Raw genomic sequence first — 22,723 nt, forward strand, 5'->3', positions numbered from 1 at the left:
AATAATTACTGGATACAGGACATTTGTAACTGTATTATTGGATTGAGTGGAAGTGACTTGAAGTGATTCTGTGTTTTTCTTCACAAGGATTTTTGTCTCCTTGTGGCTCTACAATCATTGTCGTGTCCCTAATAGTCATAGCTTTATAAAAATACAGACATGCTTTCCCCAGAGGTAGTCTGCTATGAGCTTTTGAGTAAAGTATTCAAATTACAATATCCAAAACTAAGGATGGTGACACTATTTCAATAGAAATGGGTATAAACATGCAATTCACATTTTTTTTTTTATTTAAAACAAGATCACATATCTGGTTTCTATATCATTGCTTGTGTACCCAAATACCAATGAGGGTTTTTTTGGAAGGTTGGGAGAGTCTCAATGTTTCAAGAAGTTTTTATATATAGATTGAAGATTGGCATCAATATTATCCATAAATCCAGTCAAATTTGTTTCATGAGGTTAAATGGGATCCTTTCACCATGAAACTAGGTTTCAAAATGCTGATATAGTTTTTTTGGCTTTCCTGGAAGATGTACTTTAGGTTAATACACATCCCTCCACTAGTGAGATAGTGAGATAAAAGTCTCTGGTCTGTATTGTATAAAAAGTCAGATTAGACGATTTCTTGTAGTGGATGTCATTAACATGGTATGTTCTGGACTTCCATATCCGTAAATGTCAAACTACACAGAGAGAACTTACCCACAGAGAAATTTGATTCAGCAGTATTCAAGGAACTGATCAATAGGATCTTCTAAAAAATTGAAGCTCAATTTTAATTTGTATTTTTATGATAGATTTGTATACTAACATATTTTCCTATGTGTGTTTATAATAGATGTGCAAGCATAGAAGTGCATTTACTTTATGTGGGGTTTGTATTGCATAGACTACACAATAATTAATAAACATGCTCCTCCTGGATTCCCATTCCTCTTTCTTTTAGAAGTCTATCAGTGTAAATTAGTCAACTGGAAGACACTTTTAGGTCATTTGTGCTATGGCAGGGTTAAGAAACACTTTAATTGCTATGAGTGACCAAAAACCAATGTGACCATTTTTCTAACGAGCTCATCCTTGTCTTTTATTCTGGTTTAAGCAACCTTGAAATCTTGTGTATGATACAGTACTGCTCCTATGATTTTTTTTTTTCTACTCAAGTGGAAGTGAAAACTTTATATTGTTTTAAAAATGCTTTTAGGCCAGTATCTGTAAACGTAGATTTGGAATAATTGCATCATCATGCTTTTCCAGTCCCAGTTGGTTTTAGTTCTGGTTTGGAACAAAATCTACAGTGTGATGTAATTGCCTTCCTCTGATTATTTTTACCTTGGTGTATTCTGTTGCTGGCTTATGTATGTAGTTTTTATGTGCTGCCATTTGAAAAACTTTAAAACTCTTGAGAGCCGGTCTTGGAAACCCTCCTGGATGTATCATTGTTTTTTTATTTGTGCATGGCAATTGCTGCAGCCCATCAGGGGCCTATAATTCCTATTGAACACAGAATAGACTTCTCATCATTTAGTATGGAATGTGAATTTGCTCCTCAGTCAAGCTAAAATCTTCTTACTGTTGTGATTACCATCCCTGGGCTCCACCCTGCCTTTCACCACCTGCCACTTACAAGTAATTCCTTTGACAACGAAAATACAGCCAAAACTGTCAAATGAATTGGCTCCTTTTTGAGAACCTTCTTCTGATTATTATTCCTATTTTGTGATGATGTCAGATTTCCAAGGGTAATCTCTCACTGGAAGAGTATGTTTTTCTTTGGGACTTGCATCACCCACTCCTTTTGAGTCTCCATTTAAGAGGCAATGATTGCTTACTGAAAATATGTATTATGTAGATTTTCTGCTATTCAGTTCCATTACTTTTTTGTGAGCACATCATTACATTTCTAGGAAGGATGGAAGAAGATTCTTTAATCCAGAAAAGCAGCCAAGGATTGACAACAGGCAAAACTTGTTTTTTCCTGAGAATATACAACTTTATTTGTTACCATTTGGGGAAAATAGATTTTTCAGTCCCTTTTCTTTTTGGATGTTTGACATCATTGCATATATAAAGTGAAATTCAGAACTTCCTTTCTTCACACTTTGATATTTATGATGCTATTAAGTTCCACAAATGAAAATACACCCCCAATTTAATCCTGGTAGAAATGTAAGAGAAGCAATGTTGTGTTCATGCCTGGCATTTTTCAACAACTGCTAACAATTTTATTCTGATGCCACACTAAAATTGTATCATTAGCATTTCTGACTACTTTCTTGAAGTCAGTGTCATATACCTGTGAGCTTACAAAGGCAGGAAGAGTGAGTCTTCTCAGGCTCTGCATTCCTGCATGATGCACTTCTGGACATTTGAACCGCAGTGCCGGACACCAGGCCAAGCACTGCATGCAGTTATGGTGAATGTGTTGCTAAGGCAGTGGTTCTGAGATTTTTTATGTGTCTCACTGGTACCAGGTTCATCTTACCATCCTCTTACCAGTCCTAACCAAAGCTTTTTTTAAAAATCCTCTGTTGGAGCAGTTGAATTGCTTCTAGTACCTTAGGTGGCTTGATTACTGTAGGTCAATGGGCAGGGGTCACCAGGGACTGCAGTGCAGGTTCCCTCCAGAGACATAGAGGAAGTCCACATGGTTATGATATAAGGCCTCAGGAGAGATATGGGCTGATGCCAGCTCCCAGGAGCCTCTCCAGCAGTGGTTTCCTATCTCCTCTCCTCTTGCTTCCCTGTCTCCTTGCCTCATAACTCCCTCTTGCTCTGTTTTCATTTCTCATTTTGCAATCCATCTGTTTATATTAGATTATAAGCTCCTGAGAACAAGGATCTGATAATTTTTAATAACTGAACACAGTTATGCACACTTTGCATATAAATTGTATCTGATGCTTTCATCCTTTTTTTCCCTTTCCAGAAGTGAAAGTTCTCAGCAAAGAAACGAGGTGACTGTGGCATAGGGTATTCTTTTGACAAGAACAAAGGATAGCTCTCTTTAAAGCCTATTTACAGTCCCTTGCCTTAAAGAAACCAGAAAACATGGCATTGCAAAGAAATTCTAATGCAATTGCTGACAGTAATTTATATGGCTGTAGAACTACTTGAAAAATACACATTTCTTTTACTGTATACTGATTAGGTTTCACAATGACTGCCTTGATTCTATGGTACTGATAGCTTTTGAAAGGCATATATTATAACACATATGTAACTATTAAAATATTCACATATTCCATAATCAAAATGAAGTTATAACAACAGTATTGATGCATCTTATATTCAAAGCATACTTAAAAGCAAGAGACCACTGTACACATAATGGAATATACATCTTATTTCTAAACTGTATAATTTTTTTAAAAAGTAAGAGCTGATTATTTGTGGGTTTTTTTGGGTTTGTTTTGTTTTTTTGTCATAGAGTCTCGTGCTTTATTTCTCCTTGAGTCTTGTGATCACTTGCCACTTTTCAAATCTGAACCTTTATCTCTGTGCTTCAGAAAGCTGCATGCTGTAGGTATATATGTTGTTTTTCCATAAGGCAAACAACTCTGTAAGTAATAGGGTTGTTGTGAAATACTTCAGATTTCTGACAGATTTCAAGACGGTTTAGACAGCTACAAGTGTGATGACAAAAAAAATTACCTGTGGCCATGGGATATTTTTTATGAGCTACATCGGGGAGTTATGGAGACAGTTTTTCTGACATTTTGAATACCCTCTTCTGCCTATATATTCTGCAAATCTTTGAGAAACATTTTTCTTGAAAATGTGGACAGCTTATATTAATGGCAGTGCTAGTCCTCAGTTGAATAGAAGAACATAACCATGGAGAAAAACTTGGGCAGGATGAAATTACATGTGAAGATTAACGGTGTCTTTGAGAAAATTAAGGATGAACGGTCTGGTGCACAAGTCTTATGAGGAGTATCTAAGTGAGCTGGAATTGTTTAGCCTGGAGAAAACAGCACTCAGGGTGGACCTTATCTCAGTCTACAACTGTCTGAAAGGAGGTTGTAGCAAGGTGTGTGTCAATCTTTTCCCCCAAGTAAAAAGTGACAGGACAAGAGGAAATGGCCTCAAACCAGGAGAGGTTTAGATTGGATACTAGGAAAAAATTTCTTTCCTGAAAGAATGGTCAAGCATTGGAACAGCTGCCCAGGGACATGGTGGAGTCACTGCCCCTGGGAAAAACATGGATGTGGGGCTTAGGGACGTGGTTTAGTGGTGGACTTGACAGTGCTGGATTAATGGTTGGACTCAGTGATCTTGAGGCTCTTTTACAACCTAAGTGATTCTGTGACAATATTTGCCCTAGTGTACTTCTTCAGAGATTTCTTTGTTAAGATGTTTTCATGCCCTTGTGTTGGTGAGTGGCACATCTTCTTTACCTGCTCGAGGTATGTTGGGTTTGCCAGAGCAACCAGAGCGTACGTGTGGTACAGACTGCAAATACATGGGAAAAATCTGTATTCACTGGGGACAGGAAGAGGCCAACAGCCCCTTGCGGGAGTGTAGCTGACGTCTGCAGGCTTCCCTGTTGTCAAGTGTAGGATATAAAGCAAATGCATCTTGAACAAGGATTGTTTAAACATCCAAACACATTCTCTGAAATGGAAAAAAGGATTCCAGGTTCACTTGGGTAAACAGCTGTTTCAGAAAGGTTTTAGGAGTAGGGAAGAGCTGGTAAGGGTGTAAGCAGCAAGGAATGTACCTTTTAGAGGTTTGACCAGGCTTAGCAGCAGTTGTCCCATTGGGCTTTGAAAAGAATACAAAACCAAATGTGATTAAGTGGAGAAAAATTTAAGTGGAGGCATTTTGGAATGAGGGTAGGACTGAGATTAATCGTAGGTGTGATCCTGAAATGAAATAGATATTTCTCCTCATCTTTTAATGAGAATGATGTCATAGGATACAGAAAGTATGGAAATGTGAACTACTTTGTCAAGATGAAACCAAAACGATAAATAGTGCACTCACTTAAGGGAACGGACCAAAGAATCTCAGAATTATGAGAGTACAGAAGCATGAAAATGTGATTCAATGCCATGGGTTTCTCATAAACCTGCTAAAGAGATATCATATGATTAGGCTGTAACAAAGGTGTTTGTATGTATAGTCTGAGCTACTGCAGTTACTAGGACCATGGGATGTTAAAATTTTGGGGGTGATTTTAAAGGAAAAAAAGTAGAAATATAAAGTTTGCTGCTAAAAATTTAGGAAGCATTGGGAATAAAAAGAAGGAATGTCATTTTTTCTAGAGCCAACTGGAAAGCCTTGAGATCTGAAATAATAGAAATAGGATGAAATATGAAGTGCATCACTGGGAATGTGGGGAGTGATAAGAAAATATGCGACAGGTTGGGAGCTTGTCTTTGGAGATTATAAAAAAGAAAAATCATTGTTAAAAAAAGAGATTTTTTTTTTTCACAGGAAACAGAATAAATAAGGGAAATAGAAAGATTAATGAAAATATCAGTGGTGTCAGGAACTTTACCAAGCCTTACATTTGTTCTGCAGATAGGAATTTTGCAGTTTGTTAATGGGAGGGGAACCGGAGTGGCACTGGTAGAAAAGCTGATGGCCACCATTCCTGCACTTGTCTAGTGCTGGCTTCACACGTGATATCTGAAAAGATATGTTTGTCAGTTTTGAGATAAGCATTGTAAATGCCAGTAGAGCTGGCATTTATTCTGTTGGTTCTACTGATGTTTAGTAATGTTAAATCTGTTTCCAGCAGGGAGGACTACATTTTTAAGAAATGCTAGAAAATAATTATGAATGTGCATAAATAAGAATTAACTCTCATCTTTCTTCTGAAGGGACTTTTTAGAAAAAGTAATTCTATTTTTTTTGTCTTTCAGCCATGGAAGAGTTAATAGTTGAGCTGCGCCTGTTTCTTGAACTTCTGGACCATGAATATCTAACTTCCACTGTCAGGGAGAAGAAGGCAGTAATAACTAACATTCTCCTGAGGATACAGTCATCAAAAGGTCAGTGCTGGGGTGTGTTTTCTCGCTTGCAGAACGCACAAAATAAGTCTGTGCTCAGTGAAATAATTTTAAGAGCTAAAGACAAGCCCTAAATTGAAGCAAGACAGAAAGGCAGGGTGAAGCCAAAGTCTAACTTTCCTGAATGCTTTCCTTCATGTTCTGCAGTAAAATACAGCAAAAGGCACACTACAAGTGTCTTGGATGCACATGGGTGAATCCAACCACAAAATTATGTTCTAGATAGAATGTTTTCACTTCTTCTGGTAGAGTGGTTTCTTCATTTTATTTGTGGCAGAAATGCTATTTGTGAGTTTTGATGGAAAAGTTATACTGTGTCAGGGAGTGCTGCCCACAGCACCTTTTCATCTGTGTTAAATGACCCAAATCCATCAAAAGGCTTGATACTGAGGTGGAGTTTGGGTGCATGGCTGATACAGGAGTGCCAAGCCAGAGAAAGGAAATGGCTGTCAGCATGTTTGGTTTGCATTTTGCAATTAGATAATTTTCTCCTTTTCTTCCTATCTAAAACCATTCTGATTGCACAATCGCTTTTGTCTCTATCAAGATTATGGAACTGAGTGCAATATAAGTGATTCGCTGTGTACAGGAAGGAACCTTTCCATAGAGCTTGTATGAAGAACATTCCTCACTATTTTTTCTAGCAGTACTGTTATATTTTTTACACCACCTTTCTGTATGAAGTGACATCTGGGCTATAAGACCTCTGTCTCTGCTAGATTTGACAGAAGTACTGTCGGTGTAAACCCTCAGTTTAGATTTTTTGAAAAATACCAGAGTTTGTTGAAGAAAAGCACCACGTTTTGAGCAGCTGTATTTCTCATGATTTGTTTCTTCTCTGGGGCTAGAAAAATATGGTTTGTTTGATGCAGTGTTTCTCCCTTTCAGTAAAGAAATAATTTTTGCAATGGGATTCAAGTCCAAGGAGATCAGCTTGAAAGTAATTATTGTCCTCCTTTCTGTTTTGACATTCTTAAAGACTCGTTGCTATTTTTACTTTACTACTGAGAGAAGGAGGCAAATACCAATTCCTCATATTGTGGAAGGAGTCTTCGTGCTCCAAAAACTGACCAAAATACATCAAACTCCCAACGATCAGAATCTGTAGGTGAGAACCTGCAATTTGATATGTTTAGAAACAGCTGTATTTTACTGGAGTTCAAAATAACCTCAACAATGCTGATCTGACACTGCGTGTTATTCTTGCAATCTTTTCAACTAGATTTATTAAGAAAAACATTTACTTTTTCAAGAAGTCAGACAACATTCTGCTGCCAACATTAAAAACACAGGGAAGGGTTGTTGTATCCCTTTTGTTTTTGGGATTGCGTACAGTGTTCCAGGACCAAAAATCCTGCACCTCACAGTGCTGGGTATGTTTCCGGACTCTTACAACGCAATTATTTATGCTGGTAAATTATGGATCTTTGGCATGGGTTTGACCTGACCTGACTTGTGTCCTGCATCAGTTTCTAGGCATGATGTGGGAGTCGGCTCAGGCAAAGATCTGCTCCATATAGATAGTTCAAAATCATCCCCCTCCACCTTGAGAGTGAGAGGTTTTAACTGCATGAATACTGATTTCTCTGTACCAGGGCACCTCCCTAGATGTGTTCAGTTTGTGTCTCTAGATGTGGTAACAGATAAAAAGACCCCAGGACCATAGCTTTCCACTATTCAGCACCTACCATTTATATTTTAAAGCCCATTTCAGGATCTTTAATAAGATCTGTTGCATGCAATTACGGGATCCATCTGTTAGCAAGATCCATACAAGATCCATATATTAAGCAGTAGGGCTTTGCTCAGTGCAGTTGTTACTGCAACACTTTACCCACTTCTAGTGCCTAAATTCAAGGAGATAAAATTTAGACATTTCAAAGAAAAGTTGTAAAAGTTGTAAAAGGATCCAGAAATATGCCTTCACATTATCCAACATGAGGTATCATAATTAATCTTTATGTAGAAAAGGAATGACTGAGAATAAGCTTTTAGACTTACACAACAGTAAGTGCAATGGCTGAATGTTTCTTTCAAAGTGGAAATAAAGCACATGTTTTGAGCATTGAAGCTATGAACTAATGGAAGAACTTAGCAAATTCTACATGCCATTGCTGGCATCTTATCAAGATGGAATATTTTTCTGAAGATATGCTCTAGTTCAAACTAGAATTAAGGAAATCCCGTAGTTCAGTTGAGCAAGAGATCACAGGACTATGCTTTATATGTCTATAAACTCTAGTTTATGGAAATGCAGTTTAAATAGAGTTTAAGTCAGTATGTCCTCTAAAAAAGCATCCGTTTCTCTCCGCAGGCTACTCCTGTATTGCTTCTTCCTTTCTGTGCTAATTTTCTGCTAGCACAAACATTATTTCCTTTCTTTTTTTTAATGCTTTATTCCTAACCAGTGTCACTTCTCTGGCCTGGTTCAGCCTAAGGCCACACACATGCTTATGCTGGCTCGAAGGAGAGGTTGGTGAAGGGACAGGAACAAGGCAGGGAGGGAGAGGAACTGCCTCCTTGGGCGCTCTGCCATCACATCCTGGCTTCAAGTGTGTGTGAAACTACCCAGGGAGTCATGTACTTTACTGGAGCCGACCCTGTTGCTTTTTTTATCAGTTATAATATTCAGTACTCCCATCCCTTTGAAACTATTCATCTCTTCATTAAAATTAAAAGCAATAAAGGATGCATAAACCCACAGTACTCTGTAACTAAGATGAACTATCATTTGGAGTCTGTTTTTCAAAATATTGTTTTACTCCACCCACACAACTCCACGAGAGCTCTTGGGTTGCTGGCACAGTTTAAGAGGCCTGAAGACTATGCTGAGTTCAGACTCTTCAATTGCATTTGCAAAATTCAACTGGGTGAATTCAACAGGATTTTTTGATTGCTGTAGAAAACTATGTAAGATCAATGGGATATGGTAATGAAGGATCTGGGAAACTGGGAGGTGGCTGACTTCTTTAGAACATCTGGAAATTAATTATGTTTTTCTTTGTAAAGGTGTGGAAATTATTGTAATGAGCTGCTTGGGTTTTAGTAAAACACTTCAAACTATGTTCTTGGGGAATTCTTTAGAAGTCTTTTGCCCTGTTTTGTTCCATCTCCCCCAAATGCACAATGTTTTCTTCATTTAATATCTGTCAAGCAGAGAGAACTGGGCCACGCAGATGTGTTCTTCGGGTTGTAGCTGCCTGGCCTCAACCTGCCCCGCATCCAAACCAGTGGTTACTCGGAATAGCTGGCAAAACTGTAAACTTCATTTTTCTTTCTGAGCCTTGGCATGCCCAATGGATTGTAGGTCTGAAGAAAACACTTGGCATTTCCTTCTAAAACTCGGACTTTCTTCTAAAAAACAAAGACACAAAGAGTTTATTTTGGAGTAAGAATTGTTGCTGGATTTAGTCATTTAATATGATCACCAGCACTGCCTGTTTTCCTTAAAGGGACTTGATGCCCTAAAGCTGTAGTGCTCCCTTTGCTGTGTAAGTTGATAGAAAAAATTAAATGTTAGGCCAGTTTCTTGATTAAACACATAGGTTAAAACTGGGGGAAAACCATTTTACAGAGTCAGTAATATTCAACTGAAATAATTTGGGGCATTTTTTTGTAAAAAATCCTTCATATATGACTTCTGGTTGTTAGGAAAAGCACAGGAGACTTGGATATGGATGGCAGTTGTAATATAGATTCATCCTACGTAAAGAGGAACAAGTGGAAGTTATACTTTCTGTAACTTTCTAACTAAGGAATGTTTCTCGACACTAATCCCTGCCTTGATTTGTAGGAAAAAAAAATTTGTAATCTTTAGAGCCACTTTAACTTATCAGTGTTGTTTTTCAATCCATGACTTCACAGCCAGTGGGACTGGGGTATTATAACAAGAAACATATTATCGTGGATTGAATTTTTGAGAATTACATGATCTTGACTGAAAAACATCCATTTGACTTATGTAAATATATATTTTAAAAATGCAACTAAACACTAAAAGTAAGTTCAGTCTAGGTTTAAGGAGGGTACAGTCCATGGACTGAATTTTTGCCAGAGCATTGAGGAGATGCACCCTAATCTCCTTTTGATATTTAGAAAAGTAAACAATATCATGTTCCTATGAAGTGAGTTCAACTAGGATTTAAATTATTGTGCCAAAAACCCAGAACAAGCAGGTCACTCCTTTTTTCCCTTGGTGAGGGAGATGCAACAGTGTTACAAAGGATCCTCAAAGCAGCTTTTACATTCAGCTCCTTTTCCCTTTTCAAATTCATTGGAAAACTATGAGATGATTAAAAAAAAAATAAGAAGGAAATGGTGGGAAAACATGCTTAGTGTGCAGTTCTGTTAATAGTGAGTTGATTAGGGCAATGTCCCCCCAGCAGTGCTCCACGTTGGGGTGTCACAGCATCCTGCATCTTCTGGGGCTTGGGCAGACTCTCACCATGGCCCCATGATCAGAGATGGTGATGGCAGCAGGGAGCCCAGGGAACATGGGCACTGTGGGCCTGACCAAATAGCTGTTACCATCGCTTCCAGGAAGGAAGGCAGGCAGGCAGGGTCTATTCTTTCACCCTCTTTCCCACTCTTTTGGTATGAAAGATGTTTTTGGGCTCGTTTCTTTGTGGTGACTTTGCCCATCCATAATGTTCTGAGGGAACAACTGTTGTCTGTCTCCCCCGAGGAAAGGCAGCCAGTCACGTACTGCCCACAGGCTGACTGTGTTTTATTCACTGTATGGTGCCACTGGGATGTTTTTGAGTGTGGTATCTTCCCCCAGTAAGTGGTTTTATCTGTATCATAGATGCCTGGCAATGTGTTTGAATCTTGTTCAAGTCTTTCAGTTTGAGATGGATGCGCAGTTCAGAATGATTTCCTGTAATTTTATTCTGTGTCTGGCATTTGTTGATCCAAACAGCATATATGTCATTATCATATAGAGTAAGTATGTGTTTGTTCTGCTTGATTAAATTCCTGAATTCCCAGCATTCTTTTAGTCCTGCCTCAGTAACCATACTTGGGAGGTAGGCTGTGATCAGCACTGTGTGCCAGATTTCAGTGTGTGACAGTCAGACATGGGGTCCACATGTGGAAAAAATGTCCCATTTGCATCTACCAAGGTGTTCAGTGATGTTTGTTGCTCTTCCACAGGTTTAGAAATAAAAGAACATGTACAGAAACAAGAAGTTGCCAACAGTTTGCCAGCGCCTCCTCAAATGCCTCTGCCAGAAATACCTCAGCAGTGGCTGGTGAGTATTATATTTAATTATATAAATATAGACGAGAGAGAATGTATTTGTGGTAAGCATTAACAGAAATTGTTGCAAGGGGAAGGAGCCTGCAGGTCCAGGGAAATGGTTATTCCTCTCACCTCTACTTTGGTTGAGGGAATTAGGTTCAACTTGCAGAAGAAAAGGCAAAAAATTCCCTGTGGTCAAATAAGCCTTGGAACAGGTCACTGGCAAAGTCTGCGGAATTGCAGTCTTTGGAGATTTTCAAAATTCAAGTGACAAAAGCCTGAGCAACATAACCTTAACTTCAAAGGTTGACCCGTTGTATGTTGGAGGTTAGCCTGGCCAAGCCCACAGGTCCCAGACAGTTTCTTACAATTCCATTACAAACATTTTCTGGAGCAAGCCTCATGAGAAGACTTGATAGCTGAAAAATGAAGGTGCAGAGTTTTAAAATTAAGGAAAAATGCTTCTTTTTATTTTTTTTTTTTAAATAAAGTCTTTAGTGTCCTCCCTGCCCACTCTCTGGATAGGAAATTCCCTGCAGAACAAGTAGATGCACATGCTCTTAGAGATGTTTATAGAAAAGATACTGATCGAGATCTGTAATTCCATCTTCCAGCTGAGAGCAGCTTTCTTATTATAGAATAAACTGTAAACAATATTTAATGCTGCTCTCGTAACGACTTTACATTAAATGTGATGAAGAAAACATTTTCAGCATTACTTTTTTTTTTAGAAAACTGTAAGCAAATCATGGTTTAGCCTGTTAAAAGTTGAACAGGGTCTTCACCCTAATACTAATAAAGTATCCATGTCTTTATTCTTCTGTGGAAAATTTTGTGCATGGTCGTAGGGACAATCCATGGAGACCCACATTCATTCATTGACTAAAGCAGGAAGCACAGACACAGCTTACAGGGTCAGAGCAACTGGATGGCTGATGTTCTGGTTCATTTTAATGTGTTTTTTTTATTATCACATTTATGCCTGGTTCTAAGAGATACATAAACCAATAGCATCTTATGAATATAACAACTAATTTATCAGGTTGAAGTCCTGGCCAGACTTTCATTACATGCTATGTACTGCAGAACAAAGTAAAAAACCACAACAAACATGTATTGTGTGGAATACCTTGAACCTTAGTTTCTCCCTAAACACTGATGGTTTTTGTTTTAACCTGAACAAGTTTTTTTCCTCTCAGTTTTAAATCTACATAATGTAATGAGAGATGCTGAAATCATTATAGGAAGGGAATGTTTATGCTAGAAACCTTAGTATCCAGCATTGGTATTTATACTGTAGCAAAATTCAAATAAGAGGGATGCTGTAAAATAATTATGCATATATCTAATGAATGCAAAAGTGGTCTTATTAATATGCAGTGAAACTTGGATAATCCATTTCATGGTTAACAGTGCCAGAAACTGATTATTTTTTTTTAATTTAAGATACATATTGCATAAATTACAAGGGAAAGGGTTTGGACATGAAAATTATGCAAAATGCATGTGCCTTTGAAATGTAGACTTCAGGTACTACCTTCATAAACTGAAGCCAGTTGATATCCTCATTCTTTCATATTTGTGTAAGTTCAGTTTGGCTCTGAGGATTCAAGTTGTTTTTTTAAAGATGACTGATCTACTTTTCCTTTCTCATATACTAATGTGTAAATTCCCTTAAAGTTGGTACAGCTGCAGCAAGTGAAGTGGTGTGAAGTAAATTAGGTCCAGGAGGTCAACACTGTTTTTTGCAGTAGTTCAGTTTGGATTTTTGAGGAACAAAAATATTTCTCTGAGACACTTTGGGAATTACTGTGGAAGCTGACACAGTTAGAGCTGGCTGGTCTGCAGTGTGGTCTTCCCATGTTGAGCCTGGCAGAGTAGAGTTTGAACATGGCCCTCCCTCCTGATCTGCCTGTAACACTGCAGATGCTTTCACCTCGGTGAATTCATTAAGCTCAGCTGCTTTTTCCATAGTGTCAGAAGCTGATTTTTGCCAATTTTTCTGCAATTCTGCTGATGCTGTTAGGCAGTGGTGGGTTACACCTTCCTTTCCAGAGCCAGGAGATGTCCCAAGCCTCTCATTGTCTTGCAATATCCAAATACAAGTTACAAGTGGTGCTATTTTGAGATAGTGGCACATCATAATTTGTGAAAAAGATGACAGACTGCTACTGTCCTACAAAAGACCAGGTGGAGTCAGAAGGGAGAGACAAAACCATCAGTTTTTTGTCCTTTGAACACTAGGGCAAGCTTGAACCCCAGTATGACTCTTGGAATTCTTCTCCTGAAGTCACATTGATATAATTACATTGATCATTAGCTGTTTTTTGGAATTTTGCTTCTTTTTAAACCCTCCTTATTATTATTATGAGATGTGATCAGATACTGTCATATTATCTTTGTTTTTATGCATAAGACATTAGTGACAGGGGCCAAGATCTAATTTTCCCTTCCATTACTGCTCCTGCATGGTGATTTTCCACTCACCCTGAATCAATGGAGTCCTAAAAATTTGTAGGTGATACCAGTCTCCATAAAAACTGTAAATAGTTGTGTTTCTCAGTGACACAAGTACTGAACCACCTTTCCTAGCCTCTTTTCATAGACCAGACTTTCACAGTCAGGTGGAAGAAACTCCCTGGGCCCACCAGAGGCTAGGATATTCTGCTCCAGGTTGACCATCTTCACGGCAAGTTGAACTGGCAAGTTGGAAGTCATGCTGTATGGGACCTCCTTTTGCCAGCCATTCAGAAGAGAAAGTTTTTTCTGCTTTCTAAATAACATCTAGTGATTGTCTTAGCCTCCAAAGAAAACACAATGTACTGCTGGAGCATAGGAATTTACTGAAAGTGGGAATCAATAACTTCAAATAAACTACACAGTATTTAAAATCTGTGTCTTAAACCCATCAGTTATTGAGTGTCATGCAAATTAAAGTTTCATTTACACCACTGTTTCTCTTTGTGTTTCTGCAAGGGATTATGCATTCACAAATGTTTAGTCTGAATTGATGTTTAACCTTCTACTTATGTAAGGATGTGTGGGTGGGAAGGAATTCAATACTCCTTAAAGTAGTGCCAGGAGTTAGAATTATATGTGGGCAGGTGCAGTGCAAGTTTTCCTTTGTAAATCTGTAAGTAGACCTGCATATTTGCTCAGGCCAAATCTTGTATCAGTTTTGTTATTCATCAGTCCAAGAACAAAGAGTATAAAATTAATTTTATTTAGAGACATGCTGTTAATAGTTTAAATTAAGTCTCCGGTTACTAAAACACATTAAAGCCCAGAGAGTTTTCCTGGATTCAGTGGGCTTTGGAACCGGTCTTAAAATTGAGGGACAAAGCTGGACCTTAGATATACTTGAATGAAGGAAATCAACAGGCACTCAACCTCTTAGTAATTCTCTTTTGTATACATTTCCTTGGCTGCATCTGGTCTAGCAGACTTTCTGTTAGGCAGAGAAAGCGCAAATCCTCTCTTGCTTTAGTCTGTGCACGCAGCTTTTTTGGGTGGCCCGTGAAGTAAAGGCTGTTGATAAAGGATGTGAAGCTTAAGGGCAACACCAAGTCCTGCTGCAGAACTGAGACACCACTTGCCTGGGTGCATTACTGTGTGCTTGCTAGCACAGATACACTGCCAGCAGCTGGGAAGCTTTGAGTCAGCAGCAGAGGAGCAGGTCACTGTGTTTGAAATTGTCCCATCACTTGGATTTTTGAAATTGTCCCATCCTCTTGGATCTGCTTAACACAAGGGCTTGTCTTTGGCCTGCTTCATCCTTCTCCATGTCAGCAACTACTTTTATGACATTTCCCTGCTCTTGACAGGCAAGAAGCAGTGCTAGATGCTGGTTTTGAAGGAATAACTGAGCCAAGGATCTGTGCATATATTAAAGTGCTTCTGGTGGTTTAACACCTGGCATCCCATCATTGCACTATCACCAGGTGGCCTTGAAGTACATTTTCCACTGAGGCAGTAGGATAATATCCGGCATGTCCTGCTGTTCAGATGTGCCTGAGGATTACTGGCATAAATTATCCACAGCATGACAGTGACAGAATACTTCTAGCCTCCAAGCATTTGGTTGTCATATTACATCTGACAGTTGGTGATTTCATTGCGCTGTGCTGTCCAACAAAATCAAACACAAACAGCACACTTAGCTATTTTGCATGATTTTCACAGTAAAATTGAGTATATGTTTTGTTTTTCTTGGAATATTAACAATTTAATAATTATTTAACTGCAACACGTGTTCTGCAAAATGCCAGAACCCTGCAGTTATGAATCAAAAGGATGGGTCATCTTCCTCCAACCCATTCTTGCACACTACACAGTAACTCTGTAGGAGTGCTTCATATAAATGGGTTTCCTATTGTGGAGAAGAGGTTTGACAGCCTCCCTTTATCTGGCTGACTGTCAGGTATACTCTTAGATATTTATTAGAAAATGCTGAAAGGAGATAGTGTCCTTGGAGAAGAAAAAAAAGCCATCTGGAAATCAAAAGGATTTTTGAGGTGAAAGATCACCAATTACATTAATCATTCTTTGCACAGCATCCAAAAAAGTGCCATTCTTAGAGCTTCTTCTATAAAGTGTGCAGTGAGGAAGGTGCCATAACAAAAGCAGGAAGTGTGCCAGGTGGGTACTTAGTAATCTTTTTTTCATCTAACTCTTTCTTCTGATACTGAAAAGCAGTTGTTATTCTCTGTTCTTCTTTAAAGATGATCTTTAGACAGTATTATTCTTCAAGTTCTTTCCTTAAAGAAGTTTCAAAAGCCACAAAAATAAATTCAACACATATTCATTTGTTTAATTCAGAGCTGGCTATAGGTTCAGTTTAAACATGTCTCAACAAGTTCTTCCATAATGAAGGAACAAGTAAAGAGGCCTTTTTGATTATTCAGTGCAGTCACTCTTAGTTCAGGCAATGATAAAATATTAATCCTTTCAGAAACTTATCAAAATCTATTTACTAGCATTTGGGTTTCTTTAACCCACTATTTCAGTTTGAAAAGTTGTTCCACCATCCCATTCCATCACTGCCAGTCTTTGTCCTTGCACTTAAGTAGGTTTTTTTCCCCTCACCATGGTACCTGTGCTTCAGATATCCTTTGTAACCACAATCGTGTTCCTCTCAAGGGTTTCATTTTGCTCCACTGTGTATGAGATACACCTTATTGCTCTCTACAGCTACCTAAAAGGAGGTTGTACGCAGGTGGGGGTCAGTCTCTTCTCCCAGGCAGCCAGCAGTTGGATGAGAGGGCACGGTCTCAAGCTGGGCCAGGAGAACTTTAGGTTAGACATTAGAAAGAAATTCTTTGCAGAGAGAGTGATCAGACATTGGAATGGGCTGCCCAGGGAGATGGCAGAGTCACCGTCCCTGGAGGTGTTTAAGAAGAGAGTGGATGTGGCACTGAGTGCCATGGTCTAGCTAACAGGGTGGTGTTGGGCCAAGCGTTGGACTGGATGATCTCAGAGGTCTTTTCCAACTTGGTCTATTCTGTGATTCTGTGACTCTATCAGTTTCATTTTGAGCTATGGTGTAATTCTGGTGAACAATATCAGTGCACCGGCTGTAAGGATCATGTACTTTAACCACAAGTGACCAGAACAGCAATCTTCTGGACATAGAATCAGAATCATGTAGGTTGACCTTAAGATCATTGAGTTCAACTATTTACGTAAAGCTACCACTAAACCTTGTCCCTAAGTGCCACATCTGTACCTCTTTAAACACCTCCAGGGGTGGTGACTTCACCACTTCCCTGGGCAGCCTGTTTCAGGGCTTGACAACCCCTCTGGCGAAGAAATTTGTCCTAATATCCAACCTCAACCTCCCAGGTATGATTTGAGACTGTTTCCTTTTGTTCTGTGGCTTGTTACTTGGGAGAAGAAATGGACCCCCACCTGGCTACAACCTCCTTTCAGGTAGTTTTAGAGAGTGAGGAGGTCCCCTCTAGCCTCTTTTTCTCCAGGCTAAACACCCCCACCTCCCCCAGCTGCTCTGCATAAGACTTACTCTCTTGGCCCTTCACCATCTTTGTTGCCCTTCTCTGGACATGCTCCAGCCTCTCAATGTCTTTCCTGCAGTGAGAGGCCCAAAACTGAGCACATGATTTGAGGTGTGACCTCACTAGTCCCAAGTACGGGGGCGTGGTCACTGCCCTAGTCGTACTTACCACACAATTTCTGATATTAGCCAGGATGCCATTGGCCTTTATGGCCACCAGGGCACACTGCAATTGTGGAATAGTTTCAGCCATCATATATGATTGCATAAGGAATAAGGATAAGGAAATGTATATTGCCTCTTTTTTGTGTTAGCCATGTCTTGCAGTACACTGTTACTCTCATTCCCATTTTCCATGGGTGAGGTTGGTGCATTATTGTTGTTGAATTTATTTCACATTTGCAAAAGGTATCACAGAAAAGTCTTCATTAAAGCAATTTCCTTCTCAATTAATTTATGGTATACCTTTATAGTAATACACATCACCATATTTCAAAACTTTCTTTATATCTAAGCTGCCAGAATGAGCTGGTCTCTCTCTCTGAATTGGAATTTACATTTAAACTGGATGAGTTAGAGTAGGATTGAACTGCTGTACCAAGTTCTTTTGTGAAGCTGTGTACACTTTTTTTTTTTTTAAACTAGATACTGATGATCTTTGACCTTCATATAAGAAAACGATCAAATTAATAATGGCACAGATTTTATAGGATATTGTCCCACCATTTTTTTCTTAACATGCTCACACTTCTGGCCTCAGGTTTTTCATTTCTTGTTTCTGTGCTATGCCCGCCCATGAAACACCCTCTCTGTGCTGATAGTTGGGGACTAGACTATTTGCTTTCCTCACCATGCTCATTAATGTTCTGTGCACAAACGTATGGGAAAGGAGTTAGGTCAGGGAGTACCAAGTCTTCTCTTGTTCCTATTGATGCAGTGTTCAGGCCCTTAGACAATATTGTTCCAGTGGAAAAAGTGTTGCCTGCACTTTTCTGATTGTAGTGCATGTCTTGTCCTCACTGTCATGTCATGCGCTTGGATGAGCTTATTAACTCCTGGAAGAAGAAGGTGATTTTGTTTTTGCTGGGGAATACAGATACTTCTTTGAGCTTACTTACAATAAACATCTCTGTCTGAGAGCCCCATGCTACTTAAAATTCAGATTCATCTTTCTCATGTAATATGTATGAAAGTGTTTCCTAGCATTAATTAAAGCCCATTTCATTTCTTGGTACACACAGACCCTTTGCTTGACATGAGTCAACTCTATTGCTTTGTCTGAGTGATCCTTCCAACTGGCTGTGTAATAATCTTTTATTATAAATTTTGAATGATACAGAAGTACCTTGGGTTTGTTTCTGGGTCATTCTCTTTCGCTTTTAATTATTTTTTTACATCTTAGGTTGCTTCCATGGAGTCTGGAGTTTATTTGCACTCCAGTATTCCAAATAGTTTGGGTGTAACTCTTTCCAACTACCTAGTTCTTTCTAGTGGTGCATTCCATGCTCCAGTCTTTTTGGTTTTATTTAATATCTCAAATGTAATTACATACAGTAGCAAGAACTGAGACAATTTTTGTCCGGACACAGAGTGACAGTGCCATTAGAGAGATTCAATAACCAACCGAGTTCTCTGCTCAGATGAAATACTATGTTGTTTTTTTGCTGTTTCCCTTTGATCCTGTTCACTGCTATCTTTACCTTTCTTTTTTTTAGGTAAAGGGGTTATTTGGGTATCTGAGCAGATGTGTTGTATTTTGTGAAATTATAACTCAGTTTCTGGTGAGGGTCCTGTGTAAATGCTTTCCAGGCAATCTTCAGATCAAACTGTGGAACCATAAGATGCCCTGATTCACTGTTTAATGCAGGCAAGTCTGTTCAGATCCCTTTCCCATCATCAGGCTGTGCTTTCTGAGGCTGTGATCTGTTTGTAGTCACTATACTCTACATACTAAGCATTTTTCCAATGATATCTCTAATTAGGCATTCACCCCAAAGTCAGCAGACATGCTCTTGGGCTGTGTCAGATGTACCTCCACTCTCTGGGGAACAGCATGCCAAGTGTGTACCTTCTGTTCTTAGCCTTAAACCTGCTCAAGTCACTGTTCAGGATCACACCCCAAGGAAAACAGTGATGTCTCTTAAGTGCCTTAGCAATTCTGAGTTTAGCTAAAGGCTTTCTTAGCAAGTGTGTGGCAAGTACTAATGCCCAGTTTCCAACCCTTACACTATTAAAACAAATCCTGGTTGAAATGTATGCTCAGTAATTTTGTGAGTTGTATTTCTGCTGAGTTTGTTGATTCATCTTGTTTTATGAACATCCATTTTTTCCACATGTAGAGTTAGGGACCGTAAAGGTGTGAGTACTCTTCCCTCTCCAGGCTGAAGATGTGATGGGGCTGTTCAGAGGTCAGGTCTAAGCTTCCTCCAGAGCTAATGGCATGCACACATGTCAGAGCTTCTTCTTGACAACCCACATTTGCCTGCTGGCTCCTGAGCAGCTTTATTATACATCACCAGTGTGTAACCACTTTTCCAGTCTCATGTTGCTGCCTTCAGCACTGAGGGGTTACGTAGCAGCTGGCTCTGCAGTTCGGCTGGATCCAAACTGGTGGTTGATCTAATAACTCACATGCAAGTGTGGCACTTGAGTTGCTGGCAGTCTTTTCCTGCATCACGAGTGTACTGACAAGCTCTGCTTTGCTCTGGAAATCTCCACATCCTAAATCATTGCATAAAGGGAGGTGTTGCTATTTCCTACAGAGTGTAAGTCTTCATTGGGGTATAAAGTGATTTTAAATCCTCAGGCCTCTGTACACTGACATTTATTTTTCTCTGTTTTTCAGACTGCTTTCTGTATTGTCAGCAGATATCAGCTAGGCTATCCCTGAAAAAAAGTCACTGTCTATCTTGCTTGGTACCCTTGGACAGAGAAGGAAATAGAGTAGTTTATTTCTTAGTATAAAGAATGAAAGAGTTTATTTGTGGTCTGTGGAATACAGGTGGGCAAGTGGAGGGGAAAACCATAATATGCCATTAAGTTAATATGTCCATGTATGTCCTTTTCAGAGACCAGTAGGATAATGAATTTTACCATCTGGTTAAATATTGCTTATTTTCTGGAGATATTTTGTTTCCTTCTTTCAACAATCCATCCTGTAAACTGAAATTGGGCATCCTGTGCACCATCCAGTCTTTAATGTCATCAGACATCTCAACTCTGTTGTGTAATTATCACCTCATCCACTTAGTTTCAGTTAAAGCATCTTTCATTTGGTCTCAAACCCAATACCTGACAAACATCTTCATCAGTATTTTTTCAGTATTACTGTTATTATTCTGGGAAACAGTGTATCACTTGTCTTTGTCCCTTTTCCTCCAAGGAGATAAAATTAATTGTAATTTATTTTCTAACTCAGTTCTTATTCCTGTGATTGAGCAAGGTTATTTACCTTGAGAGGCAACATTCCCTGTTGCCTGTTGTAAAATAAAAAAAAAACCTAGAAATTTATGCTAATACCTTCTTTGCAGGTTGCCAGGTCTTTCCTCCTGATACCACTCAAGCTACACATGTTCTAGTGTCTTCTGAGATTTGATCCTTTTATAGAATATGTAAATAGTTTTGTGGGGTTTCTGGCCTTTTTATTTTTTCAGGTAAACTATTAAAAAGTTACTGAATAAAGACTTATTTCAGTTCATAACTTCATCAAAATTTTCCACTAAAAATTGCTAAGTTTAAAGAATTAAACAATAAAACTAGCAATAGCAAAAAAATTAAAGCACTGTAAATATCAGTAACTAATACCAGAATGCACACATATACTTTTAACATATCTTGGTAATCAAACTCTTATATATTCCATAGCTCCCAAAAGATATAGTTGTTTATTGTTCAGATTTGAATGAGATATTTTTATTTTGTATTTAATCAGTTTAATTTTTTTTCAGTATTTAAACAGCCTTGCTTTTATCAGAAAGTATTTAATGTTGGATGTTTCTGTTTCTCCCCTTTTTTTCCCCCCCAAAAATGAATCTTTTTCATAATTGTTTTCAACTTTGTTATGGCAAGCACTGCAAAATGCATTTCAGAGAGGAGGGCCTGGTTAATTCAGCAATGGATTCCATCTGTGTTGACGTTGGCTGCACAGCCCAGCCCGCCCCAGCTGTATGAAGTAACTGGTGCTCCAGCAGGGTCGAAATCAGACAAGCACCATTTGTGTTTCATTTCCTTTTTTCTTTCTTTCTGAATAACATTTTGTCTAAAAACAAGGATTTTTTTTTCCCCCGATCTTTATTGGAACCTCTTATTTGTTCCTGGATAAAATAAAGCTTTGAAACCTCAGTGCTGTGTCAAGACAAAATTGAAATGACTTGCGACAGGTATTTCCTGGGTGAATGAGATTTAATAATGATAGGAATTTCATATATTGTATATACACCTGACGGGAAAAATGGTTTAAGGCTAGACCAAGATATTAATTTTTCTATCTAATAAAAGGGGTGTGTGAATCTACACTGCCCCAGGAACAAATTGTGACCCCAAATCACTAGAATAAGGTTCTTTCCACCTGCACGAAGGGAGAAAAGCTAAACACTTTGGAGGCAGTTCTCCCACTTGTGTCTAGCACAGAGGTGATGTGTATAGAGTAATTCATAATTGCTGTCAATTTTCCAACATTCATGAACATGTAATAATTTGTAACATCCCTTATGCCTGTTTCCCGCAGCAGCTAACCTTGAAAGACTCACTTATTTTGTTATGATGTGGAGATTGGCGATTTGATTTTTTTTTTCAGCAAAATTACAGGGGCACTACACTAAGTCACAGTTTTTCATTATTTTGCTTCTTTGACAGACAATTTCTCTAGCAAAGCTGGTCTGTGAGGAAAACTCATTTGGTTCACATTGTAGATAACAGTAATTGCCATCTGTAATTGACTGTGACATAAGTTGACTGTATCATTTGATAGAGAGGTAATATTACTGTAAATTTCAATCTGACCAAGAATGTCTGTGTTCAGTCATGAATCAGTTCATTGTTCATGAAAAAGTTTCTGATTTTACTTGGTATGCAAAGGGAAGTCCATGCTGGATGAGCTGAAGGGCAGATTTAGTCACTAGCTTCTTGACTTCATGCACGCTGGGAGCACACAAGCACTTACCTGCAAGGTGGAAGAACCTACTCAGTATGAATTTAACTGCAGAGCACACTAAGGGTGGGACTCATCTTGCTGATGTTGTTAAAGGATGAGGTGTCAGGTGTAGGTGTGTAATCAGTAATGAGATTTGGAGATGTCTGGCTTTGAAATATGCAAAGATGAATGCAGCCCTGAAAGTGCCCACAGAAGTAATTTCACTGCAGCTAATGCCACATGTTATTAAAGCTCAGGTTCCTCCCAGGTAACTTGAGGTCTGTAGCAAATGAGGAGTCACTGTGACCTCATCTGTTTGAGGT

The 22,723-nt window shown here is 38.8% G+C and overlaps 1 protein-coding gene across 5 annotated transcripts in view; it reads left to right on the forward strand.

Annotated features, from left to right (window-relative positions):
- The window catches only part of AFAP1 (actin filament associated protein 1), a 114,221-nt gene that overhangs the window by 41,923 nt on the left and 49,575 nt on the right, over positions 1-22,723 (forward strand). For 3 of the 5 annotated variants that reach the window (XM_027892266.1, XM_027892269.1, XM_027892267.1), the window contains exons 2-3: positions 5,874-6,002; positions 11,172-11,269. In XM_027892266.1, the coding sequence (XP_027748067.1) occupies positions 5,876-6,002; positions 11,172-11,269 (225 nt within the window). In that variant the 5' untranslated portion in view covers positions 5,874-5,875. Of the gene's footprint in view, positions 1-5,870; positions 6,003-11,171; positions 11,270-22,723 lie in introns of those variants that run through there. The other 2 variants (XM_027892268.1, XM_027892270.1) reach the window with 1 other exon arrangement.

This window comes from Empidonax traillii, unplaced genomic scaffold (genome assembly GCF_003031625.1).
Source record: "Empidonax traillii isolate 1590-97213 ecotype Southwest subspecies unplaced genomic scaffold, ASM303162v1 scaffold343:size799674, whole genome shotgun sequence".
Taxonomy (NCBI): Eukaryota; Metazoa; Chordata; class Aves; order Passeriformes; family Tyrannidae; genus Empidonax; species Empidonax traillii.